The sequence below is a fragment of the Plectropomus leopardus genome, chromosome 19 (assembly GCF_026936395.1).
Source record: "Plectropomus leopardus strain MGB_pleo_1.0 chromosome 19, ASM2693639v1, whole genome shotgun sequence".
Taxonomy (NCBI): domain Eukaryota; kingdom Metazoa; phylum Chordata; class Actinopteri; order Perciformes; family Serranidae; genus Plectropomus; species Plectropomus leopardus.
The window spans coordinates 1,238,365-1,257,817 of record NC_142194.1 but is presented as its reverse complement, the minus strand read 5'-3'; the positions used below and the strand labels follow the sequence as shown (position 1 = coordinate 1,257,817).

At 46.7% G+C, this 19,453-nt stretch overlaps 1 protein-coding gene across 2 annotated transcripts in view; it reads right to left on the bottom strand.

Moving 5' to 3' along the window:
- grid1b (glutamate receptor, ionotropic, delta 1b) overlaps positions 1–19,453 on the bottom strand; it is a 620,249-nt gene that overhangs the window by 278,328 nt on the left and 322,468 nt on the right. For both annotated transcript variants that reach the window (XM_088069739.1, XM_088069738.1), the window contains exon 3: positions 1,297–1,581. In XM_088069739.1, the coding sequence (XP_087925865.1) occupies positions 1,297–1,581 (285 nt within the window). The remainder of the gene's footprint in view (positions 1–1,296; positions 1,582–19,453) is intronic.

Below are 19,453 nucleotides of genomic sequence, written 5' to 3'. Positions count from 1 at the left end.
CAGCTAAAGTACAGTCAAGCTTCACCAATTATCAAATCATGTTTAGCATTATTACCAGTAAAAGTTGAATAAAACATTTGGGGAGAACAAGCCATTTTCCCCTCAAATAATTTGATTTACCCTAATATTCTGGACAAAAACAATGACATATGTAAGATGTCAGAACGGACAGGCAGAGTCAGACATTTGATGATGGTGCTCAGTTACCAACATAAAATGTTTCACCAAAACAAGTTGATCTGTAACAATATTTTGCCCGGACACTGTCGCAGCATCCTGGGCTCAGCGCAGCTCAGTGATGATGCTGATTGGTTAAAAGAAATGCAAAAAAGCCAGAGCATTTTTCCCCCTAAAGAAAATATGGTAATGTATGCTTCCAGTCCGGTCTGTAGTTCTGACTGCTTGCACATTGAAAATAAACCCAAAATAAAATGCACCACATTTCACAGATTTCACATTTTAAAAAAGCATCAAGTTAACACAGCAAACAGACATGCAAGAGTGAATTTTCCACAGCCACAAACAGAACACCGAAACTTCAGCAGTGTTTGCCTTCAAACAAAAAAAACAACTTTAAGCAACTGAATTTCCATCAACAACATTTCATCAGAATTCCCACATTTCACAAAGATCTCAACTCCTCAGTCTTGCATGTCAACTGCAAATCTGTTGATCTGCTTTGTGGTGTCGGTGAGTTGGTGGCTAGCAGGACTAAAGACAGAGTAAAATTCATCACATTTGACAGATTTCTGAGCAAATTTAAAATAGCTATGAGAGTGTCAGACTTCCACAACAATAAGATATGCCAGAATTTCAAGACTTCAGGATAAATCAGCTTCCACATCCATGCACATAACATCCTAACTTCAGTGGGATATTTTCTCTCTACGATAAATATCAACTTTCAGAAGCTAGAAGTTGAGTTTCCATCAACAACATTTCTATAGAATTTCCACAAGATCTCAACGAGAGATTGTAAGACTAAAGCTGGAGTAAAATTCACCATATTTAACAGATTTCTAAGCAAATTTAAAATTGCTACATTTCAAAGAGCATCTGACTTCCACAACAACAAGATGTGCCAGCATGAACTTCAAGATATCCAAAGTGAATCGAGTTCCACAGGAATTCACAGAAAAAACTTCAGCGGGGTGTTCGCCCACTAAAATAACAGCCAGTCACTGACTTTTCATCTGCAACTTTCTCCAGAATTCAGACAAATCACAAAGATCTCAATGTTCAAGCCCAGAACATCCTTAATGCAGCACAGCAGCCGCAGATCTGTCGATCACTTACCGTACTCGATGTCGTAGAACACGATGAACTTCTGCCAGCGCAGCTCCTCCACCAGAGTCAGCATGACATCATTGAGGCGGACGGGCGGCCGGGCGGCCAGCGTGTAGCGTTGCCCGCCGGGGCTCGGGTTGAACTGGCAGGCGGTCCGCGGCGAGCCCTCGCTGTTCCTCTGGATGTACAGGTGAGGGATGTGCATGGCGTCCGTCAGGGACTGCAACGCGCTGGCTGACGCGCAGCCGGTCGAGGTGACCAAGGCCAGTATGCCCTGATTCATCAGCTCACAGGCTGGAGAGGAGAGAGGAGGAAGAAACTGGTCAGTTTGGTCGACAAAATCATCTGAAACAAAGGTAACAATAAAATAGTAATACGATACTAATGCAATAAAACAGTACAATACAAGTGAAAGTTGCTGAGTTAAATTACTACTTAAGTTAACCCTTTGAAACCTGGATCTTCTCCAGTTTTGGGGGCTTTTTTTGCTGCATTTGGACACCTTTTACAAGCATTTAACCCTGTGAAACATGAGAAAACAGGTGTGATTTATTTATTGAAATTATTATTAATATTATATTTATTCATTTTTATCTTCTGGAATTGGAACAAACACTCGATAGCAGCACAGTGTAACGGGTGTTGTGTGAACCCAGATGCAGTACACCGGTAAACAGGAGTAGTTGGTAATGACGTTTATTAAACCCAGCACAAATCAAACACGAAGCAAGGTGAAGCAATTCTGCATAAAGTTCGTTCTTCGGGTTGGAACCCCAAACAAAGTCTCTGGAGGGAGATCGATGCGAAGAAACGAAGCTTCCTTCACTCGGCGTGGATGCGGAGGAAACCCGTGAGTCCCGACAGTGCCCGGCAGCACGTGTGGAGATACCGGCGAAGAGAAGGCGGAAGAGTGGTCGGGAACAGGCGGAGGTTTCGAAGCCAGTAGAGCAGTCCGAGAATGCAGCGGTACCAGTGGGGATCAAACAGCGGAATCGTCGGAGCCAGGCGGAGCAGTCTTTACCAGCAAAGCAGATCAGGAACACCGAAGCAGAACACGTGGTCGGGGACAGAAGGCAGGTAGGTTTACCAGGGAGGATCAGGCGAAGAGAGCAGGTCGGGGACAGGCAGAGTCGGCTTTGGAAGATCAGGCAGGAAAACGCTGGAGAGTCTTGCATGACGTGGAAGAACAATCTGGCGGTGAGTGTGTGTGTGGAGGAGGCTTATATCCTGGGTTGATTACTGATGAGCTGCAGCTGGGAGGTGAGTGAGCAGAGCAGGCAGAGTGGGCGTGGTCAGCAGGTAGAGTGAGCAGCAGGAGAGTGAGCGGAAAAGTACTGGAGTGAGGAGAAGGGCAGGATTAGACAGGACCCCCCAAGGGACGGCCCACGACGTCCCAAAAACGGACCACCGAAACAGGGCGGGCGGAGGGGGCCTGGAGGAGGGTCAGAACTCCTCGGAGACCCCCGAAACACTCTCCCCGTCTTCGGAGAGGGAACCGTCGTCCTCCGAGGCAGACCCCACGTCGTCATCCCCGGGCGGCGTGGAAACAGGAGCAGGGCGGGGAGCAGAATCGGAACCCCCACGTGCCAGGGTGAGTCTGGAGGGCTGGTCGGGGTACTGACGGTGAAACTCCTCCACGAGGCGGTCATCCAGAATCTGGCGTGCTGGAACCCACGACCGCTCCTCTGGTCCGTACCCCTCCCAATCCACGAGGTACTGAAGCCCCCGTCCACGGCGGCGAGAGCGTAGCAGGCGGTGCACGGTGTAGGCAGGAGTCCCATCAATGATGCGGGGAGGAGGAGGAGGCCGGGACGGAGGTTGCAGAGGGCTCTCTCGGAATGGCTTGAGTCGAGAGACGTGAAAGGTGGGGTGGACCCGCATGGATCAGGGCAGCCGCAGTCGGACCGCCACCGGGTTGATCACCTTGTTGATGGGGAACGGACCGACGAACTTGGGAGCCAATTTCTTAGAGTCCTCTCTCAGGGGAAGGTCCCGGGTCGACAGCCAAACCTTCTGTCCCACTTGGTAGGCTGGAGCCCGGGAACGACGTTGGCGGCCGCCATGTGCCGTTCTGCGGACCCCAGCAGTGCGGATCGGGCCTAGGTCCAAGTCTGACGGCAGCGACGGATGAAGGCCTCTACTGAAGGGTAGGCAGTCTCTTTTTCTTGGTCTGGGAACAGGGGGGGTTGAAACCCATAAGCACATTGGAATGGAGACATGCCCGTGGCAGAGCTGGTGAGAGTGTTGTGAGCGTACTCTACCCACATCAGTTGTGAGGACCAGGAAGCGGGGTGTCTTGATGCCATACAGCGGAGTGCTGTCTCCATCTGCTGGTTTTTCCTCTCCGTCTGGCCGTTGGACTGTGGGTGGTACCCGGAGGACAGGCTGGTAGATGCACCCAGGAGACGGCAGAATTCCTTCCAAAATGAGGAGGTGAACTGAGGGCCCCGGTCCGAGACCACATCAGATGTAAGGCCATGGAGACGGAACACGTGTTCCAAAAGCAACTCAGCAGTCTCTTTAGCAGACGGGAGTTTTGGCAGGGGCACGAAGTGAGCCATTTTACTGAACCGATCTACCACTGTCAGGATTGTGGTGTTGCCTCCTGACAGTGGCAGACCGGTTACAAAGTCCAAGGAGATGTGGGACCAGGGACGATGAGGTACAGGTAATGGCTGAAGATGACCGGCAGGAGCCCCCCGTGGAGTCTTATTTTGGCTGCAGACTGGGCAGGCGTTGACAAAACCAGTGATGTCTTCGTCCATGGTGGCCCACCAAAACTGCCGTTGCACCACCTCCTTGGTTCAAGCAATGCCAGGGTGACAGGTGAGCAGGGAACCATGAGCCCACTGCAGGACCTCGGATCTTAGGTCTTGGGGAACGAAGAGTCGGTCTGGAGGACACGAGCTGGGCCCCGGCTGGTCCTCCACCACAGCTTTAACTCGTTCCTCGATCGCCCGGGTGAGGGCGGCCAGGAGACAAGAGGCAGGAATTATACTGTCCGGGTTGGAGGAGTCCCCTTCCCCAACCAGAAACTGACGGGACAGAGCGTCAGGCTTGATATTGCGGGAACCAGGACGGTATGACAGAGTGAAGGTGAATCTTGCAAAGAATAAGGCCCACCGGGCTTGGCGTGAGTTGAGTCTCTTGGCTGAGCGGATGTACTCGAGGTTTTTATGATCAGTCCAGACGAGGAAGGGGACCTTGGTTCCCTCCAACCAGTGCCTCCATTCTTCCAACGCCAATTTTACCGCCAACAGCTCGCGGTTGCCGATATCATAATTCTTCTCTGCAGGGGATAAACGTCGAGAGAAGAAGGCACAGGGATGAAGTTTCTGGTCCTTAGCGGACCGTTGGGAGAGAACAGCCCCCACCCCCACATCAGAAGCGTCCACCCCCACATCAGAAGCGTCCACCTCCACCACGAATTGTCTGTCAGGGTCCGGGATCAGGAGGATGGGAGCCGAGCTGCCTCTTGAGAGTTTGGAACGCCTCCTCCGCGGCCGGAGACCAACGGAAGGGGATGTTGCAGGAGGTGAGAGCCATGAGAGGTGCCGCCACTGCACTGTAGCCCCGGATGAACCACCTGTAGAAATTGGCAAACCCCAGGAAGCGCTGCAGCTGTTTGCGGGAATCAGGAACTGGCCATGAGGTAACTGCAGAGACCTTGGCAGCGTCCATCTCCATATGACTGTGACTTATGACGTAACCCAGGAAGGAAACTGATGAGGCATGGAACTCACATTTCTCGGCCTTGACGAAGAGGGAGTTACTCAGCAGGCGTTGCAGGACAGTTTGAACGTGGTGTACGTGCTCTTGCTTCGTGCGGGAGAAGATCAAAATATCGTCCAGGTACACAAACACGTACTTGTTAAGCAGGTCTCTGAGCACGTCATTGATTAGAGCCTGGAAAACGGCAGGGGCATTGGTTAGCCCAAAAGGCATCACCAGGTACTCATAGTGTCCCGTTGGTGTGTTGAAGGCCATTTTCCATTCGTCCCCCTCACGGATCCGAACCAGGTGGTAGGCGTTGCGCAGATCTAGCTTTGTGTAAATGGTGGACCCTTGGAGTAGTTCAAAGGCTGAGGCGATGAGAGGCAGAGGGTAACGGTTCTTAATGGTAATGTCATTGAGGCCCCAGTAATCAATGCAGGGCCGCAGGGAGCCATCCTTCTTACCGACGAAGAAGAACCCGGCGCCAGCGGGAGATGAGGAGGAACGGATGATGCCGGACGCCAAGGCATCCTTAATGTACGTGTCCATAGCCTCTCTTTCTGGTGCCGACAGGGAATACAGGCGCCCCTTGGGAGGAACAGAGCCAGGAAGGAGGTCAATGGCGCAGTCGTAGGGCCGATGTGGAGGCAGTGATGTGGCCCTCGTCTTGTTGAAAACCTCCCGGAAGTCATGATATTCAGGAGGTACCATGGAGAGATCTGGTGTGGAGCAGGAACTGGCAGGTGGCAAGGGCGTGACGGTCTGTTGAAGGCAGATCTGGCGGCAAGATGGACTCCACCCCAAAATGGACCCCGTTGACCAGTCAATGTGGGGATTATGACGGCGCAGCCAGGGATAACCAAGGATCAGGGGGAGGTTAGGAGACCTTAGCACATGGAAGCTGATGGTCTCGAGGTGCGTGCCGTTAACATCGGCTCCAGAGTCTATGAAGGTGGCGAGGGTGTGGGACCCCTCCGCCAACAGAAGCTGGACATGAAACAGTGGCCGTTGATTAGGGGCAGAGTTCAGTGATCGGCTCAGCAGGATGCCCCCGTCTACCGCTGAGCCCTCCCTTTTGCTGGACACCGTGAAACAAAATGGCCGGCCTGGCCGCAGTAGAGCCAGAGATTCCCTCGCTGCCTCTCCGTTCTCGGGCGGCAGGCTGGTGCGACCCACCTGCATGGGTTCTGCTCCCGGGGTGGCTTCAGAATGGATACCAGGGTTAGCAGGTGGCCCATGCTGGCGCATGGGGAACCGATGGTCGGCTCCCTCCAACCGTTGCTCTCTCCTTCTGGCTTGAATCCGCCTGTCCAACCTTGTGGTCAGTTCAATCAGGCCATCCAATGAGCTGGGAAGGTCGAACGAAACCAACTCGTCCTTTATGTATGGAGCTAGCCCGTTGAGGAAGGCGTCACATTGAGCCGCCATGTTCCACTCGCTCAGCCTGGCCCGGGTTCTGAAGTCAATGGCGAAATCTGCGACCGTCCGGTTCCCCTGTCTCTGGCTCAGGAGACCCCCGGTGGCGTCAGGTCCCACTGGAATTGGTCCGAAAACCTTTCGTAACTCCTCCGCAAAGGTCTGGAAGGAGGCGCAAGCTGGCGTGCCTCTCTCCCATTCTGCCGTTCCCCACAAGCGTGCTCTGCCGGTGAGGTGATTAATGGTGAAGGCAACGCTGGCTCCCTCAGTGGCGAAGGTATGTGGCTGCAGGGCAAACAGGATCGAACAGTTCATCAGAAATGGGTTACAGCCCTCTGGATCCCCGGCGTATCGTTCAGGAGCCCCCACCCGAGGTTCGGATACCCGGCTGAGCGTTAGCGTCTGTGGTGGAGCAGGCGAGGTGGGAGCCGGTGTTGGCGAAGCGTGCTGGGTCAATGAGGAAGCCATCTGCTGCACTTGGGTGGCTAACTGGGTTAGCGCCCGTTCCAACGCTGAAGCCGATTGGCGAGCTTCGGCTGCGTTAGAGGTGAGTTGAGCCTCGTGCTGCTGCAACATTCCCTCAACACCGGCAAGACGGGACTGGAGAGCGGTGTTATCTGCTGGGTCCATGTTTGGCCAGATTGTACTGTAACGGGTGTTGTGTGAACCCAGATGCAGTACACCGGTAAACAGGAGTAGTTGGTAATGACGTTTATTAAACCCAGCACAAATCAAACACGAAGCAAGGTGAAGCAATTCTGCATAAAGTTCGTTCTTCGGGTTGGAACCCCAAACAAAGTCTCTGGAGGGAGATCGATGCGAAGAAACGAAGCTTCCTTCACTCGGCGTGGATGTGGAGGAAACCCCGTAGTCCGACAGCTCGGCAGCACGTGTGGAGATACCGTCGAGGAGAAGGCGGAAGAGTGGTCGGGAACAGGCGGAGGTTTCGAAGCCAGTAGAGCAGTCCGAGAATGCAGCGGTACCAGTGGGGATCAAACAGCGGAATCGTCGGAGCCAGGCGGAGCAGTCTTTACCAGCGAAGCAGATCAGGAACACCGAAGCAGAACACGTGGTTGGGGACAGAAGGCAGGTAGGTTTACCGGGGATCAGGCGAAGAGAGCAGGTTGGGGACAGGCAGAGTCGGCTTTGGAAGATCAGGCAGGAAAACGCTGGAGAGTCTTGCATGACGCGGAAGAACAATCTGGCGGTGAGTGTGTGTGTGGAGGAGGCTTATATCCTGGGTTGATTACTGATGAGCTGCAGCTGGGAGGTGAGTGAGCAGAGCAGGCAGAGTGGGCGTGGTCAGCAGGTAGAGTGAGCAGCAGGAGAGTGAGTGGAAAAGTACTGGAGTGAGGAGAAGGGCAGGGATCGTGACACACAGTTTCATAAAATAAATCCTGAAGCACATAACAGATACAATCGAAGCACGGAGGGAGAAGTGAGGAGGCACTAATGTTTAATGATGTCTTGACCTCTCATTACAGATATTAGGCTGCATATTCATAAATCTACCAAACAGCCTGACAGGTAACACCGCAGTTTATCCCTGACCCGCTTCTGAACCTCTGAAGCTGCACTCAGGAGAGCCGAAACTCGGATCATTAAACATCCAACATGTTGCTCTGCCGGGGCTAAGCTAAAGGTTAAAATTCGGATAGCCTGACAGGCAGATTCATCTGAAGGCCTCGGCGGTCTCTGCTGTCCAGCTGTCATCACCGCAGAAAAACAACAAACTGACAGAAAACCTCTGGACTCAAAGGTTCCCACACATGCACAGATTGGACGCAGTAGGACAAATAATGTCTCTCACTGCACATCGAGCAAAAAAAAGTTACGCCTGCGCTCTTAGTCCATGCCATGCTGGTTTGAAGACCTTCGATTTCTTCTTGGATCTTTGCCAGGTCTAAATGTTTCAACAGATGAAACACGCCTACATTCATACATCATACACACCAATAAGCTGACGAGCTCTATGGTGGCAGGTGTGGTTAACTTTTTGAAACCTACACAATGTGGTTTGAATTTTGCAAAAAAATTGCAGTGCCGTCAGGGTTTCTGACACGCTCCGCAAAAGCTGCCCTCTGCACCGTCCATCCTCCAAACACCATGTTTCTCCCGCCTTACAATATTCCTGCAGCCTCAAAAACTGAATTTGTGATTTTCCTGCTGAGACAGTTGCACTCTTCACTCTTACATCCTCACACAGTGACAGTATCATCTCCAGCCTGGCTTTTGCACATTTAAACTCTTCTATTAAATATACGATACGGAGCTCCAGAATCCCTTTTCTGTAGACACACTGCTGAGGCAGCGCGAGGCTCGCAGCTAATCATTCTCTCTTTGAAGCAGGTACATCAAACCCGGCCAGGAGCCACAAAAGTCAGAGCAAGAGGCCAAACTGCAGACGCCACAGTTTAAGTTTCTCTGAGAGCCACGACTTCTCTCTACCTCCAACACACACTGTTTTTAAGTATTTTCAGCCCTTAAGATGAATCGTCTTGTTTTCAAAAGAGTGTAGACAGAATATTACTTTCTGGAACAGGCCTCATCAGAGAAACAAAAGCTCTGTTTGTCTGTTCGAACACCTAAAATAACACAGGATTTTGGGGTTTATTTAAATATAGTCCAGTTGCCAGAAGACAATATTGGCATTGGACCGATTCTGATTCCAAATACATACAATAAAATAAAGTTTTATGCTTTTTGGAAGCAAAATTACTTCTGTAAAAAATATGGCCAAATTAATACAGTACTGTTTTTTGTTTTTTCTTTCAAAATACAATATACACAATACAATATACAAAATACAGGAAAACACTGTAAATCTGGATTTTTGGAGCCAATATTACAGTGTAAAATGCAAATTCTACTGTAGAATACTGCAATAAATTTAACAGTAATACACTTTTTTGTGATTTATGGTATTGCCACTGTAAAATAATGGAGGTAAGCTGCAGCTGGCAGTAGTTTAATGTGATTTTATGGTAAAAGTTGTTGCAATGTAGGCATGCATGGCTCATCATCAGCTGCTCCTCTGCAGCCTTTTGTCTTCCCTCCTAACATTTGCAGTGCCACCTGGAGGAGCTCCCCTCCTGTGTTCTCCCTGACAGGCAGACAGCCGCAGTTTAAGCCTCTCAGCAGCCTTTCATCTCTGCTCAGAGCCCCACTTTCTCTGCAGGAGAAGATCTGTCCAGACTTTAAGGTCAAGAGATGCTCCAAAGGGCAGCAGGCATGTTCTGACTGAGCTCCCACCAGGGGAATGTTCAAAAAAACACAACACATTTCTGCAGAGGCACGGGAGCATGAAGCATAGCCAGGTATTCTTCCAGGAGAAAAGAAAAATATTTTTAAAAAAGGAGATGCATTGGCAGAACAGCTGGCTGGTCGCAGGAACCCTGCAGCTTAATGTTTGATGAGTCAAACTTGGCTGAACTCGGGCTGAATCTCTCGGAGCTGAGAACAAACGGAGGACAGAGCCGTGCAGGAGACCATCTCCATTCAGCTCTTCTCTCACCGTGTGGAATTCATCTTTATTAAGGCAACAGCGTCCCGTTTGCTTCGTCAGCATCCACCGGTTTCGGGGAGCGACGACGGGGCGATAATTCCACCAACAAAATTCAAATTGTTTCAAAGATAATGAGACAAATGTGGCCTCTTTGAAAGTGGAGCTAATGAACTTGCACTCAAGCATTTAGAGTGCAATCTTGTATTAAATTAGTAAATGTTATTTTGCTAAAAGCCCACCAGATAAGATTGGAATCTGACTCACGGGGTGAATTTCATAAAAATGAACAGTCCGTCACCACTGATCATCACATAATGGAGGTCAGGATGAGGATTTTCCTCAACAGCTGCAGGAGGACTCTTTAAAAAGAGCCTGAAGGAGCTGCCGATCCACCTGCCGGGATATTATTTTGGCTTTCTGTGGAGAGTTTCAGTGTCAGCCTGCTTTGGTCTCCTGAGAAAAACATCTGGCTGTTAAACTGCTAAAGATCCCACTTTGTTCACCAGCGAGTCTCAAAGTTTCTCTGTTGTTTGCTGCAGATCAGATGTGTAAAGTTTACCAGAACAATCTGCTGCCTGCTGATCTGAAAACACGGCTGATAAGAGCCAGAAAACCAAAAAATAATGGTCGGACATAAATAGCTGGTAGAGCTGAGAGTAACAGCAAAGTGGATGCTAATTCTATTTTGTCAAAATAAGTGACCCCTTTCACATCACATGCAGTCATCAGACCAAGCAGCAACCTCTGAGGCCGAAATATAAAGCCAAAGCTGAAGTGACAAAACCTGCAGTTCCTCTAATGCCCACTTGAGGCGGCTCCAAGAGTGAGTCAGTCCCCAGAGACCTCCATATTAAAATGTCCAACTTTACAGCAGAAATAAGCCTCTTTAAAATCTGAACAAAAAGCACTTTTGGTCTCTGTAGCTTATTTCAACATTCAAGACAACTATACACTGGGTAGATCCTGACATAACTCCAGAACACTTTCAAACAAATCCCAGAAATGTCCTAAAATGCAGGAAATGTCATAATATCCTAGAAACATGATGAAATCATAGAAACTTCTAAGAAGTTACAGAGACATCCTTCAATGCTGGAAATAGGGCAGGGTGGTATGGAATAAAATCTTACAGTATTTTTTCTCTCACAGCAGATGCGTGGGGGTTGGCAGCCCCAGTGGGGAAAGGGTTAACAGAATTTTTAAATAACAGAAATGCCCAACATGGGCAAGATTTTGTCAGCTAAAGGCTCTGAATGTTGGTTTTGATTTTATCTCAGAAAAATCCTACAATCCTAGAAATGTTTCAAAATTCTAGAAAAATCCTAAAATCTGAAAAATGTCTTTGTATCCTACAAATGTAGAAACGTCTTAAAATCCAACAAGCATCTTAAAATCCTAGAAATTTCCTCAAATTGTAGAAATGTCCTAACATCCTAGAAATGTCCTGAAATCCTAGAAATTTCCAAAATTCCTAGAAATGTGTATTGGACTGCTGTGACCTGTCCACATGTCATTTAGCAGAAAAATGTCCCCTGAGCAAAGCAAGTTAGGTGTCCCTGGTCTTTCTATTTGACCAACTGTCAACATAAAGACAAACTGATTAGTGCAGCTCATAAGGAGAATATTTTCCCAGCATGCCTCTCTGCAGCTCTCAGGGTCTGATCTTCAATTAAACAAAGATCCATAACCGGTCACTCGTCCTTTGTTGATGTCTCTCCACATGACAGGAACAATCACATGTTTAATGAGCCTCGGAGCATCAGAGACTGAAACTCGCAGTTGGTCCGGCTCTCAAACCACCGAGGACCAATTAACACAACACAGCAGAATGGGACTAATGGCTTCAGAGGCTTCAGGAACACAACGCCGCTCTAGCTGCTGGAATAACTCACTCAGCAGCCAGCTGAAATGATTCGGGTTGCGACGTGACTCACTCACTCTATGAGCCCGCAGTGAGTCATGGTTTCATCTGTGCTAAATGAAGCCTGCGCAATATTTAGCCGAGGCGACTCCCCGTGCATCCTAATGACACTTACAGAGTGACTCGCAGCAGACGGCGGGAGACAAAAACCATTAGAGCCGCAACAAGACAAAGATCTCCCCCCTCTGCCCCGCTCCTTATTAGTGTAATCTTTATCAATATCTTACTTCCAAATGAGCTCACAGAAACAAAGTCGAGCGGGGGGTTATGGGGTTTACACAAAATTATTTATGAAATGATGCAGCAGCGACTGTGCTTGTATGCAGGGACATGATGTCTGAATATTACGGAATTCTCCGTCTGTATTTTGGAGGATGATTTGTCGAGGATGTAAACATCCTTACAGCTGTACGCAATTTCTCCGAGTAAACAGATGGTTTTCATAAACGAGAGGCAAATATCTGCCTGTTTGCTGTGCAGTGAGAGAGGTGTTTATGCAAACCCGCCATGCAATGCATTATGGAGCTGAAAAGCTTGAAAATATAGTACAGATTAGCATAAAAACCAACACATGACAACCAATCAAACTGCAGAGAGTAGCTGCTCCTGTAGATTATTTGGATATGTAATCCATCACAAACAGATGATACGTACTAACGACATTTAGATGATTATTTTAAACCACAGTTTCAATTTTACATAAGCATACATATAAAGTTCAGTTTCTGCTCTCTGCAGTGAAGCAGTCTCATCCACCTATGTATTTTCTATAATGGCGATGGCGGCGCATGGAGATGCAGCAGCCTGTAGCTCCTCAAATCCTTGTTACTTTTTTGCTATATTTTTTTACTGTTTAGACTCCATGGCCTCTTCTACTGAAGCACGACTTTCCTACAATAGAGAAGCACCTATCAGCATCGGGAAAAGTTGTGTGGAGTTTGGACTGAATGAGATAGAGGATCTGCACCAATGACATACGCTGAGCATCCAGTCAGACCACAGGGGAGAAACCAAACCCAAAGACAAATCATAGTAGCTGCTGATTTTAACCAACTCATCCTTCAACTCCAAAGATGCAGCAGAATCAAGGACAAATGTAATTTCATTTCTTTAAACTGTTTAAAAAATAACTAATATTATACCGTGTGACCACGGGCAAAGCCAAGACATACGCATCCCAACTCGTCAAATATCGTCGCTTGGTAAGTGCTGTTTATGCAACACGGTCTCACTCTTAGAGTTAAGTTAACATTTCTAGTTCAGTATATTGAATAAGCACTGACGTTTTTGTCTCTAGGCTACTAAATGTCCCTGCACCGACACACTTCAACTTTCCACTTGTTGTTTTGTGAAAGTAAAGTTTAAACCGAGCATATTAGGCCTGATTAATAAACCCTAAACACAAGGATTACTTGACAATTCACCATTTTCACTTTGACACAAATGACTTGACAATCACCTAATTAGCAGCAATATAAGATATGAAACAGCAAACAGCCAAAACAGACAATAAATCATACACGTGGTGACTGAAAAGGTTTTGGCACTTACAAATCGCTGCACGCACACATGACAGCAACACACAGCTTCTAAAAACTCCACATGCACTTTCTCCTCCACTGCAGAAACTCAAAGCTTTTCCTGCTCCTTCAGCAGCTGCTCCTTAGCTGAACACAGAGCTGCTCAGGCCCGGAAATGCTCTATCCTGATTGGCCGTCTCTGACGGGCCCTGATTGGACCGACAGAGGTGTCCCAATTCAGGGTCTGCATCCTTCGGAGGACCCAGCCTACGCAGCCTTCGGAGGCGAGTCCTTCGGAGGCACCTCCGAAGGCTGCATTAACGGTTGTTAATTGGGACAGTCTAGCCTTCGGAGGATTTCCTGGTTGCGTCTCCAGATGTTCCCGCCCTTACCCCCACATCAGCTGATTCCTGCTGTCAAGGCCAGAGAGAGAGAGGGGGGACACTAAAGCAAAGAAATTATTGTATTTTTAAAATGTACTTTTTATTTAAATTTTGCTGGAGGAGGAGGACAAGCGCCTCTGTCCGCGTCGGAAGCTGATTTTTCGCGCAGTGGAGCCTCCGTCAGGGGACGGAGCTCTCCGCTGCTGCTGCGGACGGAGCTCTCCGCTGCTGCGGACGGAGCTCTCCGCTGCTGCTGCGGACGGAGCTCTCCGCTGCTGCGGACGGAGCTCTCCGCTGCTGCGGACGGAGCTCTCTGCTGCTGCGGACGGAGCTCTCCGCTGCTGCTGCGGACGGAGCTCTCCGCTGCTGCTGCGGACGGAGCTCTCCGCTGCTGCTGCTGCGGGCAGCACAGCGGGGCTGCTAGGTGGCTACATGTTAGCATTACTAACGTCACGTATTATGAATGAAATTATGAGATTTTAATGTCCCTCTAAGTTTAACATATCTGGCGTTTGATTTTCAAATCAGTAAAAACCCACATTAAGTTAAATCAACGCTCCGATCTCCGCTCTGTGCCGCCATTATTTTTGAAGATCGCGGGCGCGCAAGGAATCTTGGGAAATGGAAGGCCGCGAAGGATAGTAGCGATGTGTCCTCCAAACAGAGAGAGAAGGAGGCCGCATTTGTGGGCTGCGAAAGGAGGAGCCTTCGAATTGTGACCAAATGGGACAGCCTCAGGGCCAGGACGAATTGGCCTTCGAATGCAGCCTCCGAAGGATGCAGACCCTGAATTGGGACACAGAAGTGTTGACCTCAACACATCCAGAAACCTCCTCCACAAAGAGGTCAAACACTGACTGCAGTCTGAGCAGGTCACCACTGTTTCTGTTTTTATGATGTTACTCCGGTAAAAACTCTGTCAGAGACCCACATTTACCGGTGACATCATAATGACGGTACATCGGTATCAGCGATGATTATCCGCCACAGCCTGAGTGCTTCATGGCGACGTCTTAAAAGCAAACTTAAACTGTACCTTTGTAGTCTGGCTTCTAAATGAACTTATCTAACCTATCAACTAACAACTAACCTATCAAATTATTGACGATTTATTTTTACATTTAGTTTGTTTAACTGTTTCATTAGATAGTATACTTTTTAAATATATATATTTAAACATTTTTATCTATTATAATACTCAATGCTGTTTTCCTTTTATTTACTTTTATCTAGTAGAATTAGTAGTAGTATTAGTAGTAGAAATGGTATTATTATTATTATTATTATTGATTTTATTATTGATTTTATTATCATTATTGTTATTATTATCATTTTTATTTATTGATTTTTATCTTTTTATCTATAGTTTTTTTGGGGGGGGTGGGGTGGGGGGGTACGACTCTTGATTTTTATTGTATGAAGCACTTTGTGTTACAGTTGTGCTTGTATTTAAAGTGCTATACAAATTATACAAATAAAGTGTGAGTGATTGACTCAGAGTCCAGCAGCAGCTTTGGCAGGTTACCAGCCTGCAGTAAAAACCACGTTCTGAAAATGTGGGCAGACTGACCACAGGTTGCTCTAAAAGACGAGTTTAGCCTCCAGCCTCCCTCACCAGCTGCTGGTCAACTCTGCAGCTGACGGAGAAGCAGCCTTCATTTGGAGATCTGAGCATCTTTTGATCAACTAAGTCACCAGAATGAATGTTGGCATTTCTGCAAATCATAGATATGTTACATCTGTACATTATTATGCATCAAATAGCTGAAACTTTACATCTCATAAATGGTTATTAAACATTCATGTTTTGGCTTAATTCACTCGCTTCAGGTGGTAAAATCCCGGCAGGTAATGCCGCGATGTCTCAGTAAAATAGAATTACCAACAGGCAGTTGTACGCCTTCATGCACCAGTTAAGTTTCACAGTTTGGAAAACATGTAAGTGATATTTTTGAAATGTGGATAAAACACAATCTCAAGCTGACTGTGTTTCCACTGAGTGATGCTGTGTGACTTCTCCTTTGGTGATAACATCCCAGTAACCATGGCGATGGATGTTCGAAACATCAGCAGCTTTATTTCTATTGCAGCCACCGCACTAGCCTAATTATTTCCAATCCAAGGCCACGTAGGCGTGTTATGGAGCCATGATGGAAAGGCGAGCCCCTTATACGTGGGAGGGGACACGTATGAGGGATTTCTGGGAAATGTAGTCCACAATTTCACTGAGGAATTGTGGATTCAAAACTTTCAGATGATCCACTCAACTTTTGAAGAGTTATGTGATCCTCCTAATTCGGCACAAAACACAGTGGGATCACTTTATCACAAATATTGTTAAGAAACCATTATTTTTATTGCATCACACATCTTTTTTTTTAGTAAAAAATATTCATCAGTGGAAACTTAATCTTAAATCGTACCCCTTTGAGACCTGAGCCAAATAACTTGATGTCTTTCAGAAACATTAGGGAAAAGGCAATTTAAGAGGAAATTACCCAAAAAATTAGCAAAAAAAGTACAGCAAAATAAATAAAAACAAATAAGAAAGCAATTAAAACAAAAAAGGCTTAAAAATCATGATAATTATTTAAAATATTTTTTAATGAACAATGGACACACAGTCATCTCCTAATTGTGTTTTTAATTGCACAATCACATCTCTTGAGGCGTCTGCTGCATCGTGCCCGAGGGAGTCAGTGTCCACCAAACTACCGATCTCCTGTCGGTTTCCAAGATTATTTTTAAGAAAGATCAACTTGTCCGCTTTTACAGCGTAGATGTCACACCATCCGCCGTCCACTTCTCCTCCTGATGCCATCACTTTCCAAATCTTTATATGATATGAAACATGAAAACGTATCCATGATTTGCAGAAATGTACAACGCCAATGTTTTATCTGTTGACTGAGCTGCTTTTTTAACGTAGCCTCGGGTCTTTTTTTTAACTGCTGCAGCCTGCAGATAAAAATGTAGGAGGTCACACAAGATGCTTTATCTGGCATTGAGTCTATATGTTAAAAAACGACCCTGTTCCTCATATGATGCTCGCTGTTATCGGATCATCTGCTCATCCCCGAATATCCACCCGCTGCTCTTAATCTCACCTCCACCTTTTCACGCCCTCTGGCTCCACAAATTAAGACGGCGGCCGGATTGTTTTTAAGTTACTGCGGCACAATAAGAGGGGAAATGAGATTCACTCATGTGTGGCGCAGAGGGCAGGGGAGCACAGATAATCGATCGGCGGAGGAAACAGATAGCCAGACTGGCAGAACAAAACAAAAGGATTAGTGCTACTAGACAAGGCCTTATTGAACAGATCAGCGGCACGAGACGAAGCAGGAAGACGGGCGGGAATCTCTGCTTCTTATTCACTCTTTGTCCTCCTCTGCTGTCTATCTTTAAATCCCGCATGTCTACGAACAAAGTGTTGTTTTTTATGAAGATATTAATCCACACTTGTTTATGGAGATGAGGCTTCATGTAGATGCAGAGCATGAGATGCAAACAACAGCATGAGTCACAGGAATGTACTTTTTTACAGTAGCTCCGCTGCTGCTCAGGAGTACTACCACTAACCAGCTCAAGTTATTCATGTATTTTTCTGCAGAAATATATAACAGAAATACATAAAAGAGCTGATTTACGTCTCAATACGGACGTGCTCTGGACACCATGTTCCAGGTTTGTTTGATCATTCTCGTCCATCACAAAGTCTGTACTACTTCTGTGTAGTTCTGTCCATACTTTCTAACATTTAAGCTATTAAATCTGGGAAAATGGCAACATCACTACCATGAAATGAAAGCAGAACGGGCAGCTATCAGGAGGAGACTGAAAGACGGTTCGCACATCATGTAGGCGCACGGGTATAAAAAAAACAGCGTGCATGAGGACAATTCAACAGGTAGTAAAAGGCAGGCATTTTGGGTAATAATTTATTGTTGCACTTCATTTTCTCCTCAAAATGAGTTTGTATAATCTGTTGGGGTTTTTTTGTTGGTTTTTTTTTGAGCCCGTCTGATGTCAAACTGCTCCTGGATGCGTCTTTGAGTCCCTCTAAACAGAATCAAATTGGCTTGATTTTTTTTAAAGCTTAGGAAGAAGGCAGTGAGCAACGAAACGAGACACGGTCCAAAGATGTGTAAGAAATAGGCAAAAATTAAAAGAATATTACCTGAAAATTAGTAAAAAATACAAAATATTGAAATGAAAATTAAAAGTTACCGTGAAAATGTGCTTTAAAATTATGTGCGTGCGCACACACACACACACACACACACACACACACACACACACACACATAATTTTCCTTTGCTATTTTAAAAATAATTTTCTAAATCTACTAATTTCTTGCAATTTAGAGAATATTTCTCAACCGATGATGTCGTGTTTCCAGGTCTCGGCTAATAACGGGGTGAGTACAGCGTGATCAGAACAAATGGGAGGGTTGACCCAAATTATGATTTAATTCAATTATCTTCTGAAAAAAAGTCTGAGTCTGAGCAGCGACTTCCCTCCTGATTCTCTGCGTCAGACTTTTCCTCAGTTTATCTTCTATATCTCTCTCTGTCTCTCTCTGTCTCTGTATGTCTCCTCCCTCCCTTGCCTCCTCCGGGCTTTAGTTTTGGTTCCTGCTGTGTTTCTTTTCATCCTCTTCTGAAGTTAATCTCTCTATCGGCGCCTCCCTTCTTACGCCAAACATCATATCTCCCATCAGCCGTCCCTCCCTCTCTCCCCCGTCTCCCCTCCTCTCTCCATTCATTCTCTGAACTTGATGTCTCTCTTAGTCCCTGTTTCCTTTCTTTCATCTGGATAAGCATCTTCAGAAGTGGGAGTGTGTGGAGTTTTAGCGTCGGTGGCTCTGAGGGGAGCTGAGCCCTCAGCAGAGCGCAGGAAACCAACAGATTCTGGGAAATATCACACTGAAACAGCTTTGTGGTAAAATACTTCTCCTGCTCCTAATTGAGCTTTCTGGTGTATTTGCTGATACACAGACGCAGTTGTCTCATTTCTCAGCATAAAAATAAAAAATAATAATCTAAAGAGTTCTAAAGCTCCAGCGTGTCGGATTTAAATGGATTATAATCTAATCGGTGTGTTTTCTTCAGAGTGTAATCAGCTGAAAGTAAGAATGGTTGTGTTGTCTTTTTCTTAAAATGTGCCGTTTATTTCTACTCAGATGACCATCATCTGTGGAAATCAACACCGCCCTGTTTCTACAGTAGCCCAGAGCAGCCAGTTCTCATTCCCCGTTTGTCAGATAGAGCTGTTTGATCAGTTATTTTGGTGTCACAAAAGGCACCTTTAGCAGATGTATAATCCGACGAAAAACATGTTCTAATCCCGACTCTTCACGTGATGCTGCTCTGCAGTGGACGTCTACATATTGAGCTCCAGATATCCTTCTGCATCTGTTTTTTTGGATGGTGCAATGTTCCTCTACAAAGTTACACTGCAGACTACAGGCCTGGCGTGCATACTACAGCGTTTTTTTGTTTTTAGTAGAGTGGTTCTCTAAATGTGGCTTTAGTTTGGTTAATTACAAGAACACACAGAACATCATGTTTATCATTAAGTTCATAAAGGTAATTTCTAGAAGTCAGGGCGGCACAGGTCAGGAATGTAACAGTTTCCTTTCTTCAAAACAGTTTAATTTGATCCTAAAAATAGTGACTTTAGACTCTGAATTAACTGCAGTGAA